Source organism: Agelaius phoeniceus, chromosome 1, assembly GCF_051311805.1.
Source record: "Agelaius phoeniceus isolate bAgePho1 chromosome 1, bAgePho1.hap1, whole genome shotgun sequence".
NCBI classification, from domain to species: Eukaryota; Metazoa; Chordata; class Aves; order Passeriformes; family Icteridae; genus Agelaius; species Agelaius phoeniceus.
The window spans coordinates 152,902,007-152,914,376 of record NC_135265.1 but is presented as its reverse complement, the minus strand read 5'-3'; the positions used below and the strand labels follow the sequence as shown (position 1 = coordinate 152,914,376).

General features: G+C 46.5%; 1 protein-coding gene across 15 annotated transcripts in view; it reads right to left on the bottom strand.

Annotated features, from left to right (window-relative positions):
- The window catches only part of ADGRB1 (adhesion G protein-coupled receptor B1), a 290,231-nt gene that overhangs the window by 59,266 nt on the left and 218,595 nt on the right, over positions 1-12,370 (bottom strand). For 8 of the 15 annotated variants that reach the window (XM_077189526.1, XM_077189545.1, XM_077189551.1 and 5 more), the window contains 3 exons: positions 7,873-7,976; positions 6,662-6,757; positions 384-486 (listed from right to left, as the gene is read on the bottom strand). In XM_077189526.1, the coding sequence (XP_077045641.1) occupies positions 384-486; positions 6,662-6,757; positions 7,873-7,976 (303 nt within the window). The remainder of the gene's footprint in view (positions 1-383; positions 487-6,661; positions 6,758-7,872; positions 7,977-12,370) is intronic. The other 7 variants (XM_077189554.1, XM_077189563.1, XM_077189591.1 and 4 more) reach the window with 2 other exon arrangements.

The following is a 12,370-nucleotide window of genomic DNA, read 5'->3' as shown; positions in this document are numbered from 1 at the left end:
GAGAAATAAATGTAAAGCTGAGAGGTTGTTTGTTTGGGGTTTTTTTTTAAAGCCTTTTCTCAATCTGTCTTTGTAATTTTTTTGAAAATAAAATGGTTAAAGCCTTGCAAATCACCACGCTTCTTCACCGTGCCATGTGCCAGCTACTCTAGGCAGATATTCAAAAATATCACATTGGTTTTAATCAAAGCCCTGAGGATGCTGACAAATTATCAAAGAGAGAGCGAGAGAGAAAATTGAAATCTGCCATTTAGCCGTGTCTTTGACATGTCGCTAATTAACAGATGGAGGAAAAAATGAGGAAGCGCTGCCTGAATGGATCATTTCAGTGCTAAATCAGGGGGAAAGCAAACAAATAAACAAAGCCCCAGTGGATCCCTTACCTTATTCCGGGTCTGGGTCTGTCCGATGAGGATGAGGGCGTTGGAGGAGATGATGGAGAGGCAGAAGTTGATGAGGATGACAGAGCGCTCCGAGCGGATGTACCTGCAGCAAGAGAAGAGGGGAGGGAGACCCACCCTGTCACAGCCTGCCCGGGGTGACCTCTGCAAAGCAGCAACCCAGGCCAGGCTCTACAGAATTGCCAATTTCCTGAAGATTTTATGTGCTGGACAGACAAGAACGAGGCGGGAAGGGAAGGGGAGAAGATGTCTCCATCATCCCCATCAATGCTGGAGTTAGGAGCCAACAAACGAGGGGCCAGCCTAGTCTGAGCCCCTCCTAAAAACAGTAGAGTGCTGCAAATCTTCTTCAGCTCTGCCTACTTGAAGCAGGGGCTTGAAAAGGAGCTTGAAAGAAAACAAACAGGCAACACACGGAAAAGATTCCCAACCAAGAGCCACAGGCATGCTGGCGATGGAAGCAGATTACAAACACATGCACCTTGACAACAAAGTGTGTGTGTGATTCAGCATTCCACTTCCTTCAGCCTAACAACCCCTCCTGGGGTGAGAAGCATTGAGAAGCATTTCTGGCTTTTATTATTTTTTTTCTTTTAATTTTTTTTTCTATTTTTTTTTTTTGTACCACTTCTCCAAACTAGGCCAAATACGTAACTGCAGCTGTGGGTTTGGGACATCAGGGACAGCAGTCTGGGAGTTGTTGCTGCCTTCAGCACCTTGCAGGAGGCAGCTATTTGTCATTTCTGATTTGCAGCACAGCACCAGGCTCGCTGCCGAGGTAAGTGCACCACAATTAATTCAAACCACTGGCCAGGGAGGGAAATTTCTTTGAAGGCACTTTTATGTACCCGATAAAACAAAAAGGGAACTGCAAAGGTGAAAGTCCTCAAGGATTGACTCAATATCTGACCACACCAATGTTCACACACGTGAATTATCTCAAAGATGCTGCAAGTGCCCTGCCTGAATGCCAGATGAGTGAAGAGGAGATGCTGATGCTTATATAAATTAGAAACAGATGTATTAATCAACCAGCTCATCCCTGGAGGCTAATGCAGGATTATTTCCTATATTCCAGCACATCAACTATTTATGTTGGGAATTTAATTTCATTAATTAATTTTAGCCAGAGTGAGTTGGTCGTGCCTTGGCTGCAGAGTTTTGAGTTTCTGATGAGGAGGGCAGGATGGGTTTACTGCACACGTGTGTTCTGCCAAGGGTAAATCTGTGCTTTAGACCTAATGAAGGCTGTAAGTTTTGATTTTTCAACTTCCCCTTGAGCTGTACCTTCAGACAAACGTGTATGGTAAAGATATGCTTTCCTGGATGAAAAAGAAAAAAAAGCAAAGGTAGCATGAACTCCTACCTAATCTGTTGGAAATCTGGTTTATAGGAAGTTCTCCCTGAAACACTCCCAGCCCCAGAACAGGCTGGAAAATGTAGGAACCCTCCTCAGCAAGAAACTGGGTTGACAGGCTGCAAAATGAACTTCTGGTTCCTTCCGCAGCCAAGATGAGCCCAAATTTTGTGATCTCTCTGGGCTCCATACAATGCTGGGCACCACCTGAACCCTGCTCCATTTGTGACTGGAGACCTCAATCTTTTCATGCTTTGACTGTGTGAAGTAAAACCCCAAATCTCCAGTCAGGAGCTTCTATGGGGCAGAAACAGAGATTTGGACTCTGTCCTGATGGGAAGGAGATGTGATAAATCTGTGTAGGAACACTATGACCCCACTGCTATTAACATGAACTTCTGAAGTCTCCACTGGTCAGAAAAAGGTAAGAAATAAGTTGACTGTTAATCTGCATTTTAATGTAAAGGGAGATAATCCAGCTGTCTTAAGACTTTTTCCCCCTTAAGCCCCCTTAAACCAACTCTCCTTTTTCCCTGCTTCCCTTCACACCCTGAGAATTTATCTTGTTCTCCATATCCCTGAACCTTCAAATAACAAGATGTGGGTTGGCAATGAAAAGAATCAGAATAATTTAGGTTGGGGAAAAAAAAACAAAACCTCTCAAGTTCCCAGTCCAATCCTATGCCCAAAAAAAGGACTGATTTCAAAGTCAGATCAGGTTTCTCAGGGTCTCATCTGACTGAGATTTGAAAATCACCAGGAACAGGAATGCTACCACCTCTCTTGGCTGACTTATTACAGCACTAAACTGCTTAACTTAACTGCTCTCCTGGTGAAGGATTATTTTGCTTTATATCCAGCTGGGTCTTTTCCTGCTGCAGCTGGTGCCTCTAGACCTTTCCCTGCCTACCTCTGAAAGTTGTTTGGCTTCTCCATGACTGCTTTTTAACAGCCTCCTCTTCTCCAGGTTTGTTCCCTTCTCCTCCCCTGGCATTCTCCAGCTCCCTCAGCATCCACTGGACTTGCTGGGATGTGCTGGTATCTCTGCTATTGGGGGGACCCAAAACTGGGCAGCTTCTCCAGGTGTGGCCTCAGGAGTGTCCAGGTTGTTAAAGAAGACATTAAACAATGCTGACCACTCTACCAACCCTGACCAGCTCTTGATTAGCCTCAAACCTTTCACCACTACCCTCAAATCCTGCAGGAATATCATCCAGATATAAAGCCACCAATCCAGTGCATAATTCCATGATCATGGATACAAAAATGCATTTGGAGACTGTGTTAATGGCCTTGGTAATGTCAAAATCCACACCAGCTGCTTCTCCCCACTGTCCATGTAAGCAGTCATCCCATCCCAAAAGGAAAACAGGGCAGCCAAGCACAACCTGTCCTCCACAAATCCTCACTGTCTATTCCCAATCTCTTCCCTGTCCATCATTTTGCCTGGGAATAACCTTTAGAGCTACTTGCTCTTTCATCATCCCAGGGGCCGTGTAGGCTGACTGGTCAGTTGTTCTCTGGATCCTCCTCCTTGCCCTTTCTAAAGGTGGGGGTAACATTTGCCTTCAGGAAGCCCCCCAGGTGACAGAGAGTGGATGCACAGTCACACCAAACATCTCCCTCAATGCATCCCATGGATTTAAAAACACCCAGATACCTTAAACAGTCCTTGTCTCTCTTTCCCTTGGCAGTGGGGAGCATTTTCACCTCTGGATTCTGCCTCTGTGGAGGAATTTGGGTGTCTGGGAGCAAGCCTCGCCAGCAGAACATGCCAAAAAGGCACTGGGCACCTTCACCTCTTAAACTCCTTATCCACTTAGGCTATTTTTCCCACTCAACACCATTTCCTGGGAAAACCTTTGATGTTGACATACCTCCAGAACCCACTCCTGATGCCTTTCACATCCCTGACCACTTTCAAACTCAGCTGAGCTCTGACCATTCTAATTCAATCCTGCATTCCTGGGCAATTCTTCCAGAGTCCTCCTTGGTAGCCTGACCTGGATTCCAAACATCTCCTTGTTAAGTTTCTGCTCAGTCAGAATGTTAAGAAGACCTCCTGCCACGCTTGCTTTTTTTTCCTTCCATTTCCTCTTCTCCAGCACAGGATGCTCCACAAAAAGAAATCACCATTCCCCTCCAGACCCTCTGGCCAAAGAAATCAGGAATTTGTATCAGAGGGGGAAAAAACCCATAGAACTTGATGGGTTTTGCCCAAAACCACATCTGCAGCAAAGACCGAGCTACTCCAGGGTGTTGCCTTGCTACACCTCTACTGATACATGGATTCTGTCTATTTATCAAAATATGCTGTACTCAGCCACAAAACTGGGGGAAACTCACTGCTAACTTAGGGAACTTCTGCTCCAGCCTGTGCCCTCCAATCACAGAATATCCTGAGTAGGAAGGGACCCACTAGGATCAGCAAACCCAACTCCTGGCCCTGCACAGGACACACCAACAATCCCAACCTGTGCCTGAGAGTGTGTCCAAACACTCCTGGAGCGCTGGCATATTTGGTGCTGTGACAATTCCCAGGGGAGCCTGTTTCAGTGCTAAACCACCCTCTGAATTAAAAAATATTTCCTGATACCCAACCCAACCCTCCTGACACAGCTCCAGCCATTCCCTCAGGTCCTGTCACTGGTCACTAGCGAGGATCCCCACATGCTGTGAGAAGCCCTGCACCAGCTGAGACAGATGGAAAAGGTGGGAAAAGCCCACAGTCTGTTTCTCTGCCCCATTAGACTCCTCTTCTCTCCACAAACACTGAGTCACCGCTGCTTTCTCACCGTGTGTACACACATCCCTCTCCACACAGCCACTTACTCATCCCTGCCGCCTCCCACCAGGGCCAGGAGTGCCTCAGCATCCCCAGCACAGGCAGAGCTCCTGGGTTTAAAGCAAGCCTTAACAGCCCCTCGAGAACTCATTGACAGCCACTCAATCAATCCTCGGGAGTGAGAAAATCCGGGGCTGTTCTCTTGCAGTGATGCAGCACTCACCCAGCTGCTGCCAGGGACAGAGCTCTGCCCGGCCCCACATGCTGATGGGCTGGTGGATGAGCTGCTCAATAGCAGGGATTGATCCCATGCTATGGAAAGGTCACTGATTCCAGAGGCTGTAGAGCTGCAATGAGTTCAGGGATGGAAAACACATCGGGGCACTCCTGAAATGCCAGTGTGTCAAGGAGCTGCTTGAAAAGAGGTGTCATTTCACCTGCTCTGACCCCCGAGTGGTTGGGTTTTCCCCGCAGTTTTTCATTTCTACACCAGTTTTCAATTGTTTTTCTCAATTCCCCCTCTTTTCCCACACGGGTGGAGGAGCACGTGGCCCACACACAGATTGTGCCTCCAGCTGTGACCCAGGACAGGCAGTGCAGAGACAGAACAGGGTCACTCCACTTCTGTGGCCCACTGTGTCACTGACCCCTCTGTCGAGCCTGCTAATAAGACCAGAGATGCACCATCTGCAGCAGGGATTTTTTGCAGCCATCTGTCTGCTGGGAACTGGAGTGAGGCCACCAACAGGCCACCAACAGCCCTCGAACAGAAACAACTTCCAGTTTCCAACGGGGCCGTGCCAAGTTGGCCGTGTCTGAAGTGATCACTTGCCTCAGAAAAGCTCGTGCCATTCATGCCAGTGGCTGAGTAGGTGCCACCAAGGAGCAGCCTTTATTTGGGGGTTTTGAATGGGGAGTGAAGGGGAAATTAATTTCCTCCCTGATATGTAGCTGGGATCACCTCCCTGTTACTCTCGCCCCTCTTTTCTTCGCCGTGTTCCTCTCCCTCTTTCTCTCCCTCCCTTCTTTTCTGGTTCCCATTTACACAAACAAACCCTAGCTGGGCAAAATTCTGGGAAAGCTTCCAGATTGTCAGCCTGAGCGAGCTTATTCATCAGAAGTGTTTCATACTCAAGCTGGGTCTATGGATGCATGCTCCAGATGCCTTTGTCCAGAGTTCTGAATGGGAAATTTTCCGGCCAAAGCTCCACAAAACAGCTGAGCTCTGGTGAGTGCTCTCCACACAAGATCAGGCAGCCAGGACATGAGGAGTTTCTCTCCAGCACGGTGGAAAAGAACCACTTTGATGCTGCTCCTGTGTTTTGGAGACAATAATACTGCTGATTCCATTTCTAAGCACTCCTCCAGCTGCTGTCTATCAGAATATACAACATTTAGGGCAAAACAAAGTGGGAGCCAGGAGATAATGTTGAATACAAAGTTCCTGAGGCCATTAATAGGAAAGCACATTCACGTCCAGCAGCTATGCCTAAAATAAAAAGGACACACAGAGCGCTCAGGGCTCAGCCACGGGAATGCTGTGAAGTTTGGAAAACATGAAAACATGATCTACAGAGAAGAAATGGAACAAACTCAGCGCACCAAAGAGAAATTCTAGAGATCATTCATTCATGCTTTACAAATATTTACACAGAGAGACTCAGGATAGAGAGCCCTTCAATCAAGATATAGCTGGTCTCAGGATCACTTGGAAATGCATGTCCATCCTTGGCTAGCTCAGAAATACCCATTCAAGCCTCCCTTAAACGTGTCCTCCCATTCCTGCTGATCGTTTTGGCCATAGGCATAAGGCAAAGAGTGGAATGAGAAATTAAACAGAACATATTTGAAACAGGTCAGGCAATTTACTGTCCTCAATAACAGTAAATATTGGAAGGGTAGGGAGGGGAGCACAGTCCTGGAAAAAAATACATCATGTTATTCCAAATGGCTCTGGCATGCTCCAAACGGATTTAGCCTCATGTCTGAGCTTGGGCTTCAGATCCTGACCCTGTTTCTGATAGGAAAGAGAGGGTGAGGCTCGAACGCTTGCTCTTTAATCTTCTATCCTAACTTTCCACTTGATCCTGACACCAGTGACCCCAGTAAGTCACCTACCGGCGCTGCTCAGTGCCGCCCAGCCTGAGGAAAAGCAGGAGAGGACAAGGACTTGAGCACATCCAATGATACCCCAGGCACGGAAAAACCTGAGTTCTAGATAAATGTTATCATGATCAGTCTTCAGCTGCCAAAATTAACCAGCCACTATGTACTGTCACAGTATCAACAAAAAAAAAAAAAAAAGGCATTTTTGCTCAGTTTTTACTCTCTTGTTTCCTTCCTCTATCAAAGCGCAGAAAAAAGTTATCTCAGTTCAATCTCTAAATGGAATTTACCCTTTCCTTCCTGCTGAGAAGAAGCACTGCACAAAATAAGAGCCTCACACTGATCCCTTCTCCCAAAAGGATCGCCAGTAATACCCAACTGTACTCCCTGCAGCCACTCCATTTGGATTTCACAGATATTCACCTGGTTCTGATTTGTCTTTGCTTGGCCTCGAGCCATGTGTTTGCCATGGATTTAGGAGAGACATGGATCTCACAGGATAAACTCAGACCTTGTTCAAGGCAATACAGGGAGAAAATCCCTTGCACACCTCGGGTCCTCCAGCTTAGAGTCACCAGAATGTATCTAACAGGGGCATGGGCCAATTGTTCATTAAAGCTTTGCTTCAAAATCCCTTCAGCCTCCATAAATGACACAATTTTAGGTTCCACCCGACCTGTGTACAGGAGCTGTCAGCAATGGGATGTACTGAGGGATCCCATATGCACCTGAAGCTGAAGGCAAAAAGGCTGGGGAGTCATTTAGATGATTTAAGGTTTAACATCCTTAAGCTCCTTAAAAGTCCTGCCAGATCTTCAGGCCAGATGTTTTCATGGCAGGTCACGGAGGTTTGGATGTTCCCAAAGAATTCCCTTGCAGCAGCATCTGCCTGCCAAGAGGCCGTGTGCGTCCACCTCGCCTCTGACAAGGTTTCCTGGGGTACACAAAGGCATCGAAACCAGCACGAGGCTTTTTGGAAATGGAACAATGTCCCTACATGAGGGCATGGCACTAATTTCACTCTGCTAATTTCTCTGGCACTGAAAGGAGAGAATAATGCCAGCTAAGCCACCAGGACGACTTTCTGCAGGGCCCACTCATTCCCAAACAGTTCCTCCTCAAGCACCAGGCACCCAAAACCACAGAGCAAACATTCCAGGATCCGTGTAGGTCAAAAGACAATTACTTTCCCCAAAAAGAAGAGAAGAGAATGAAAGCCATACCTCCAAACAGAGACATAAATGATAATCAACAGCAAAAGTGTCAGCGAGGATACTCCACAGCCTACAATTAACGTGACAGAAGGGACCAGCACCTTTTCCATGTTCTGAAAGAGAGAAAGTGAGACATTAAAAAGTAAGTTCAGCCAGTTCTACCACAAAAATTCCATGGCAAGAACGTTCCTGTTTGTTGGTGTGTCCACTCAGCTGACCTTCACATCACAAACAGGGAAGGAGACCAGGATCTGTTTCTCCTTGACCCAGACTTTTTTTTTTTTTTTTTTTTTTGGACCTGATTCTGCTCCCACAAACCAGTGTCAAGCCTGAGCAACAATTCTGATATCCATGGAAGGCAGGCATGTGAAAGGTGTTATGAGAGGAGGATCAGGCTCTTCATATCCAGTGTGAAAGTGGGAAGATAATTAATGAAGCAATAACAGAACAATTACAAATGAGCTCTTCTGGGACAGCGGTGATGAAGGGTGGAGGATGAAAAGAAGGTGAAAATTTTCCACCAACCACAAACATTCATCTGGAAAAGGATGAAATGAAGCAAGGGAAGAAAAAACAAGATGTGTATCCTCTCCAGGGATCCACCATCCATCAATTCACTGCTCTTACACCACTGCACAAGGCATTTTTTCATAGAAGGGGATCACACAGGCTGGAAAACCTGGTGTGGAATGGCTCTTTTTTCTGACTGAATACAAAAGAACATCAGCTCTTGCAATATAAAGAGCAAACACACGCTGTAACCTCTCTAATGGAGCTCTCTGCATCCTGTGACTGTAACTACCCAACATCTGCCACACTGATATCACTGAACTCGCCCTGTCCTCAGCTCAGAGCGAGAAGCTCAATCCCACTTGGCTTTCTCTGCTGCAGGCATTTTTTTTTCCCCCCCTGGCACGTTTCTTATTTCCACATCAGTGATCTCTGCTGGCAGGAAGGCAGAGAGAGGCAAGGGCCCCACGCAGAACAGACACTCAAGAACCCTCTGTTTGGGGTCACACCGTTTGCAGAGGACAGGGAGCCCAGTCGAGGTTTGTCATTAGGTTGGCACAGCACCAGCACCTCGCACTTCACTCATGGAGATGAGATGGCTTCTGACACAGCAAGGGCTTAGCACAGGAGATAAAATAAAAAAAAGAAAAGTAAATTATGCATGAATTTGGGAATGAAACAGGCAGTCCTCTAAGGACTTGACTACACCGTTTTTTTGGCAGGCATGAGGCTGAACCTCCAGTCAGAGGGGTGCCATGGAGCTGAGGCTACAGCAGCTCTGTTCCAGGCTACTGAGCCTTCAGGCTCAGTACATCAGGCAGGGCTCAGTGCTGGGTTTAAATGGAGCCTGGCCAGCTCAGCACATGGCCAAACCAAACCTGTGTCCACTTCCTCAAGGCCCACAGCGCCTACAGGGTTACTCCACAAAAAGAGAGGAACAACCCTGATACACAGAGGTCAGAGCTGAATTGTCCCTGAATTTTTGAGGGCTTGGGAAAACCCTCCTTATTTGCTTATTTTGAACATGGACACGTCTCACAGCTGAGGGGAATTAATGAGGAACAAAACTTTCACCACACCACTGCAAGGAAGCCCTCAGCAGCTGTCGGGAAGGATGGAATAAGAACTTCCAAAATTTAGTGACACACTGTAGAAGCCTAAAAATGAGGGGATTAATGTGAATGTCTCAAACATGAATGATCATGGAGCCAACCAAGAATTGCTGGTAATAACACACTGTGAGGAAGAACAAGGTATGGCTAGAAAAGGGGCCATGCACAGGTAGGGTAGCACTTTTCTGGGAGGAAAATCCTTGCTCTGGAACCTGGAGATTAGCAAAACTCAGCACAGTGCAGGCACAGGAATAAGGTTGAGAATTGGGCATGGACTACGGGATGGATCAAGACCACCCAAGATCCCTGAAGGCTCCAACCCACTTCCAGAAAGGTCTAGAAGAACAGACAACTGATTTGCATGGAAAGAGAGAGACTTATCTCCAAAGCAGAGAAAACTGATCTATATAAAGGTACTCCCTGGGCTCATGGGCACCCCAAGGACCCTGGACACCCCATCAGCTGGATCAATACTGGAGCCAGCACTGGTGATTTCTCTTTTTCCCTTTCCTTGTTTCTCTTTTGTTTCTCTCTCTCCCTCTTTAATCCATCTCCTTTTTCCCTTTCACTCTACCCCTTTATCCAAAACCCACTGCTGTGTGCTGGCACTAGACCAGGGACTAATGTAACAATTTCCATCTGCAATTCGCTTACAAAACTTGGGATCCCTCTGACTTCTGCCATTCCTTTTAATCAAAAATTTGGGGTGCTTCCTTCCCCTTAAGGGTGGAATGTCTCACACTGTCAATGCCTTGAGTACCCAGCTGGCACCAAAAGGAGAATGGGTGGTCTGAAGGGTCTTCACTGCATGCAGACCAGCTACAGACAAGAAACCTGAGCTCCACCAATTCCTTCTGCATCTCCCTCAGCTTTGAGGTTCCCAAGAAAGAGATGTTTCAGGCCTCCTGTGGATTCTTTCCCTAAGCCTTTACAGACACTTGGGTCACTGTGATTTTTTACATCAAACTTCTCTGACTATGCTCCCACCCTGAGAATTTACTCCTGCCAAATCTTCATGCAAGGTTAGAAGCGTGTTTTTGGGAACGAGGTAAACATAAATTTCAATGAAAATATCAACGCTTTGATTTTGTCTTCCATCAAACCAAATTGAATTTGGACATCATCCAGGCAGAGTGAGTGCTGATATCGCATATTTTGCTCCTTATAAATTGAAATGTGGAAAGGACTCTGATTTAGTCAGGTAGGGTCTGGCAGAGATGGATACAATGTCCTGTAGGAAGTCACAGCTTTGTTTGTCCCTCCTGCAGAATCCTGGTGGGCAACAGCCCTGTCCCGGGGCAGAGGTGCAAGGCTGTGATAAAAGCACTGTGGAACACAAGACACTCAGCCATGGATGGCTCCTTGCTCGCTCCCTTCAAGCTCTTTCCCAAGCCTTTCCCTCTCCCTGCTCCCCCCTCACGGCAATCTGAGTTCGCATCGCACAAACGGTGGCCTGGGATGAGCATCGATTGTGACATTTGATTTAAGTAGGTCTCATTTCGCTGACTTTTCATGGGTAACTGGATAAAAGTGGGGGAGGAGCTCCATTAAAGCAAAGAAAGCTCGACATGTAACTCATTCCTAAACCATCAAGGGAATGGAGTTTGGTTTTTAAGAGATGAGCAGGCCGCATCCCTAAATCCCAACACTGCAACCCCAGCCGCCCTCCCTTCCACATCCTCCCTGAGATCCCTCCACCTCAAAAGACCTCAAGTTCTCTCACTGCCTTCCCCATCCACTGTCCCACATCATCCATAACCCTCTCCTAGATCCTGAAGCTAATTAAGGATCTTCCACATGTACTGGATCGTTCCTTGCTCAGATGTTTGCTCCTACACAAGGCATTACACAAATGATGACTGGTGAAGCTTAAGCCAGGCTTTAGGGTAATAACTGATCTCCATCTGCAGCCCATCCCACAGGAAATACTCTGTACCTCCTTCTTTGTCCTACAAAATATCACAAGCCCTATGTCCAGAAGAAAGGCTTTTGCGGAAGAGATGCCATGAAGCTCATCCCTTCACTCCACAGGAAAGGAAGGATTGATCCAACCCTGACAGGATTTTTGTTGGCATCAGGAAGGAGGATAACCACAAAAATCACTGGCTGCAGGAAGAAGAGGAGCTTGCTTCTTTGGGAATATTCAAATAATTAAGGTCGGAAAAGACCTTTAAGATCAGCAAGCCCAACCATCAACCCAACACCACCACCACATTCACCATTAATCCATGTCCTCCCTCAGGTGCCACATCCACATTTTTTTATCACTTCCAGGGATGGTAACTCTGCTATTTCCCTGTTTTCAATTCTTTACCACTTTTTCCATGAAGAAATTTTTCCTAATATCCAATCTAAACCTCCCCCGGTGCAACTTGAGGCCATTTACTGTTATGTTAAGCAAGTCCTAAAGACTTAGGCCCCAATATCTTAGGATTCTGCTTTCTTCCTTCGTTATTAAGGTTTCTTTGTCCTCCCCACCTTCTTTCTTTATCTTTATTCTTTTTTTGTTCAGCAAAAAAATCATCATTTGTTTGGTTTTTTTCTGACTAATTAAACCCCCTGACAGAAGGTGGTCAGATGCTGCAGGATCTGAGCCTTGCGAGGGAAATTTCCTTAAAGAAGGAAAAATGGGAAAATCAAGGTTGGTTTAAAAAACAAAGATGCTATCAACAGAAAAATGTGAAAGTAAGAGAAGGAACAGTCCTATGGGATTTTCACAGCTTCAGAGCTGAGGAAAAAAAACACCTGGTTGTTTGCAGAAGACAGGCCAGGAATAGGATCCCTACCTGACTGGACTGGAGAGGAACTGCTGAGAGGGGCCATCCAAAAACCCCCTGAAACACAGAAAAAGCTGTTCCTGTTTGGAGCTGGAAATGAAACTTTTC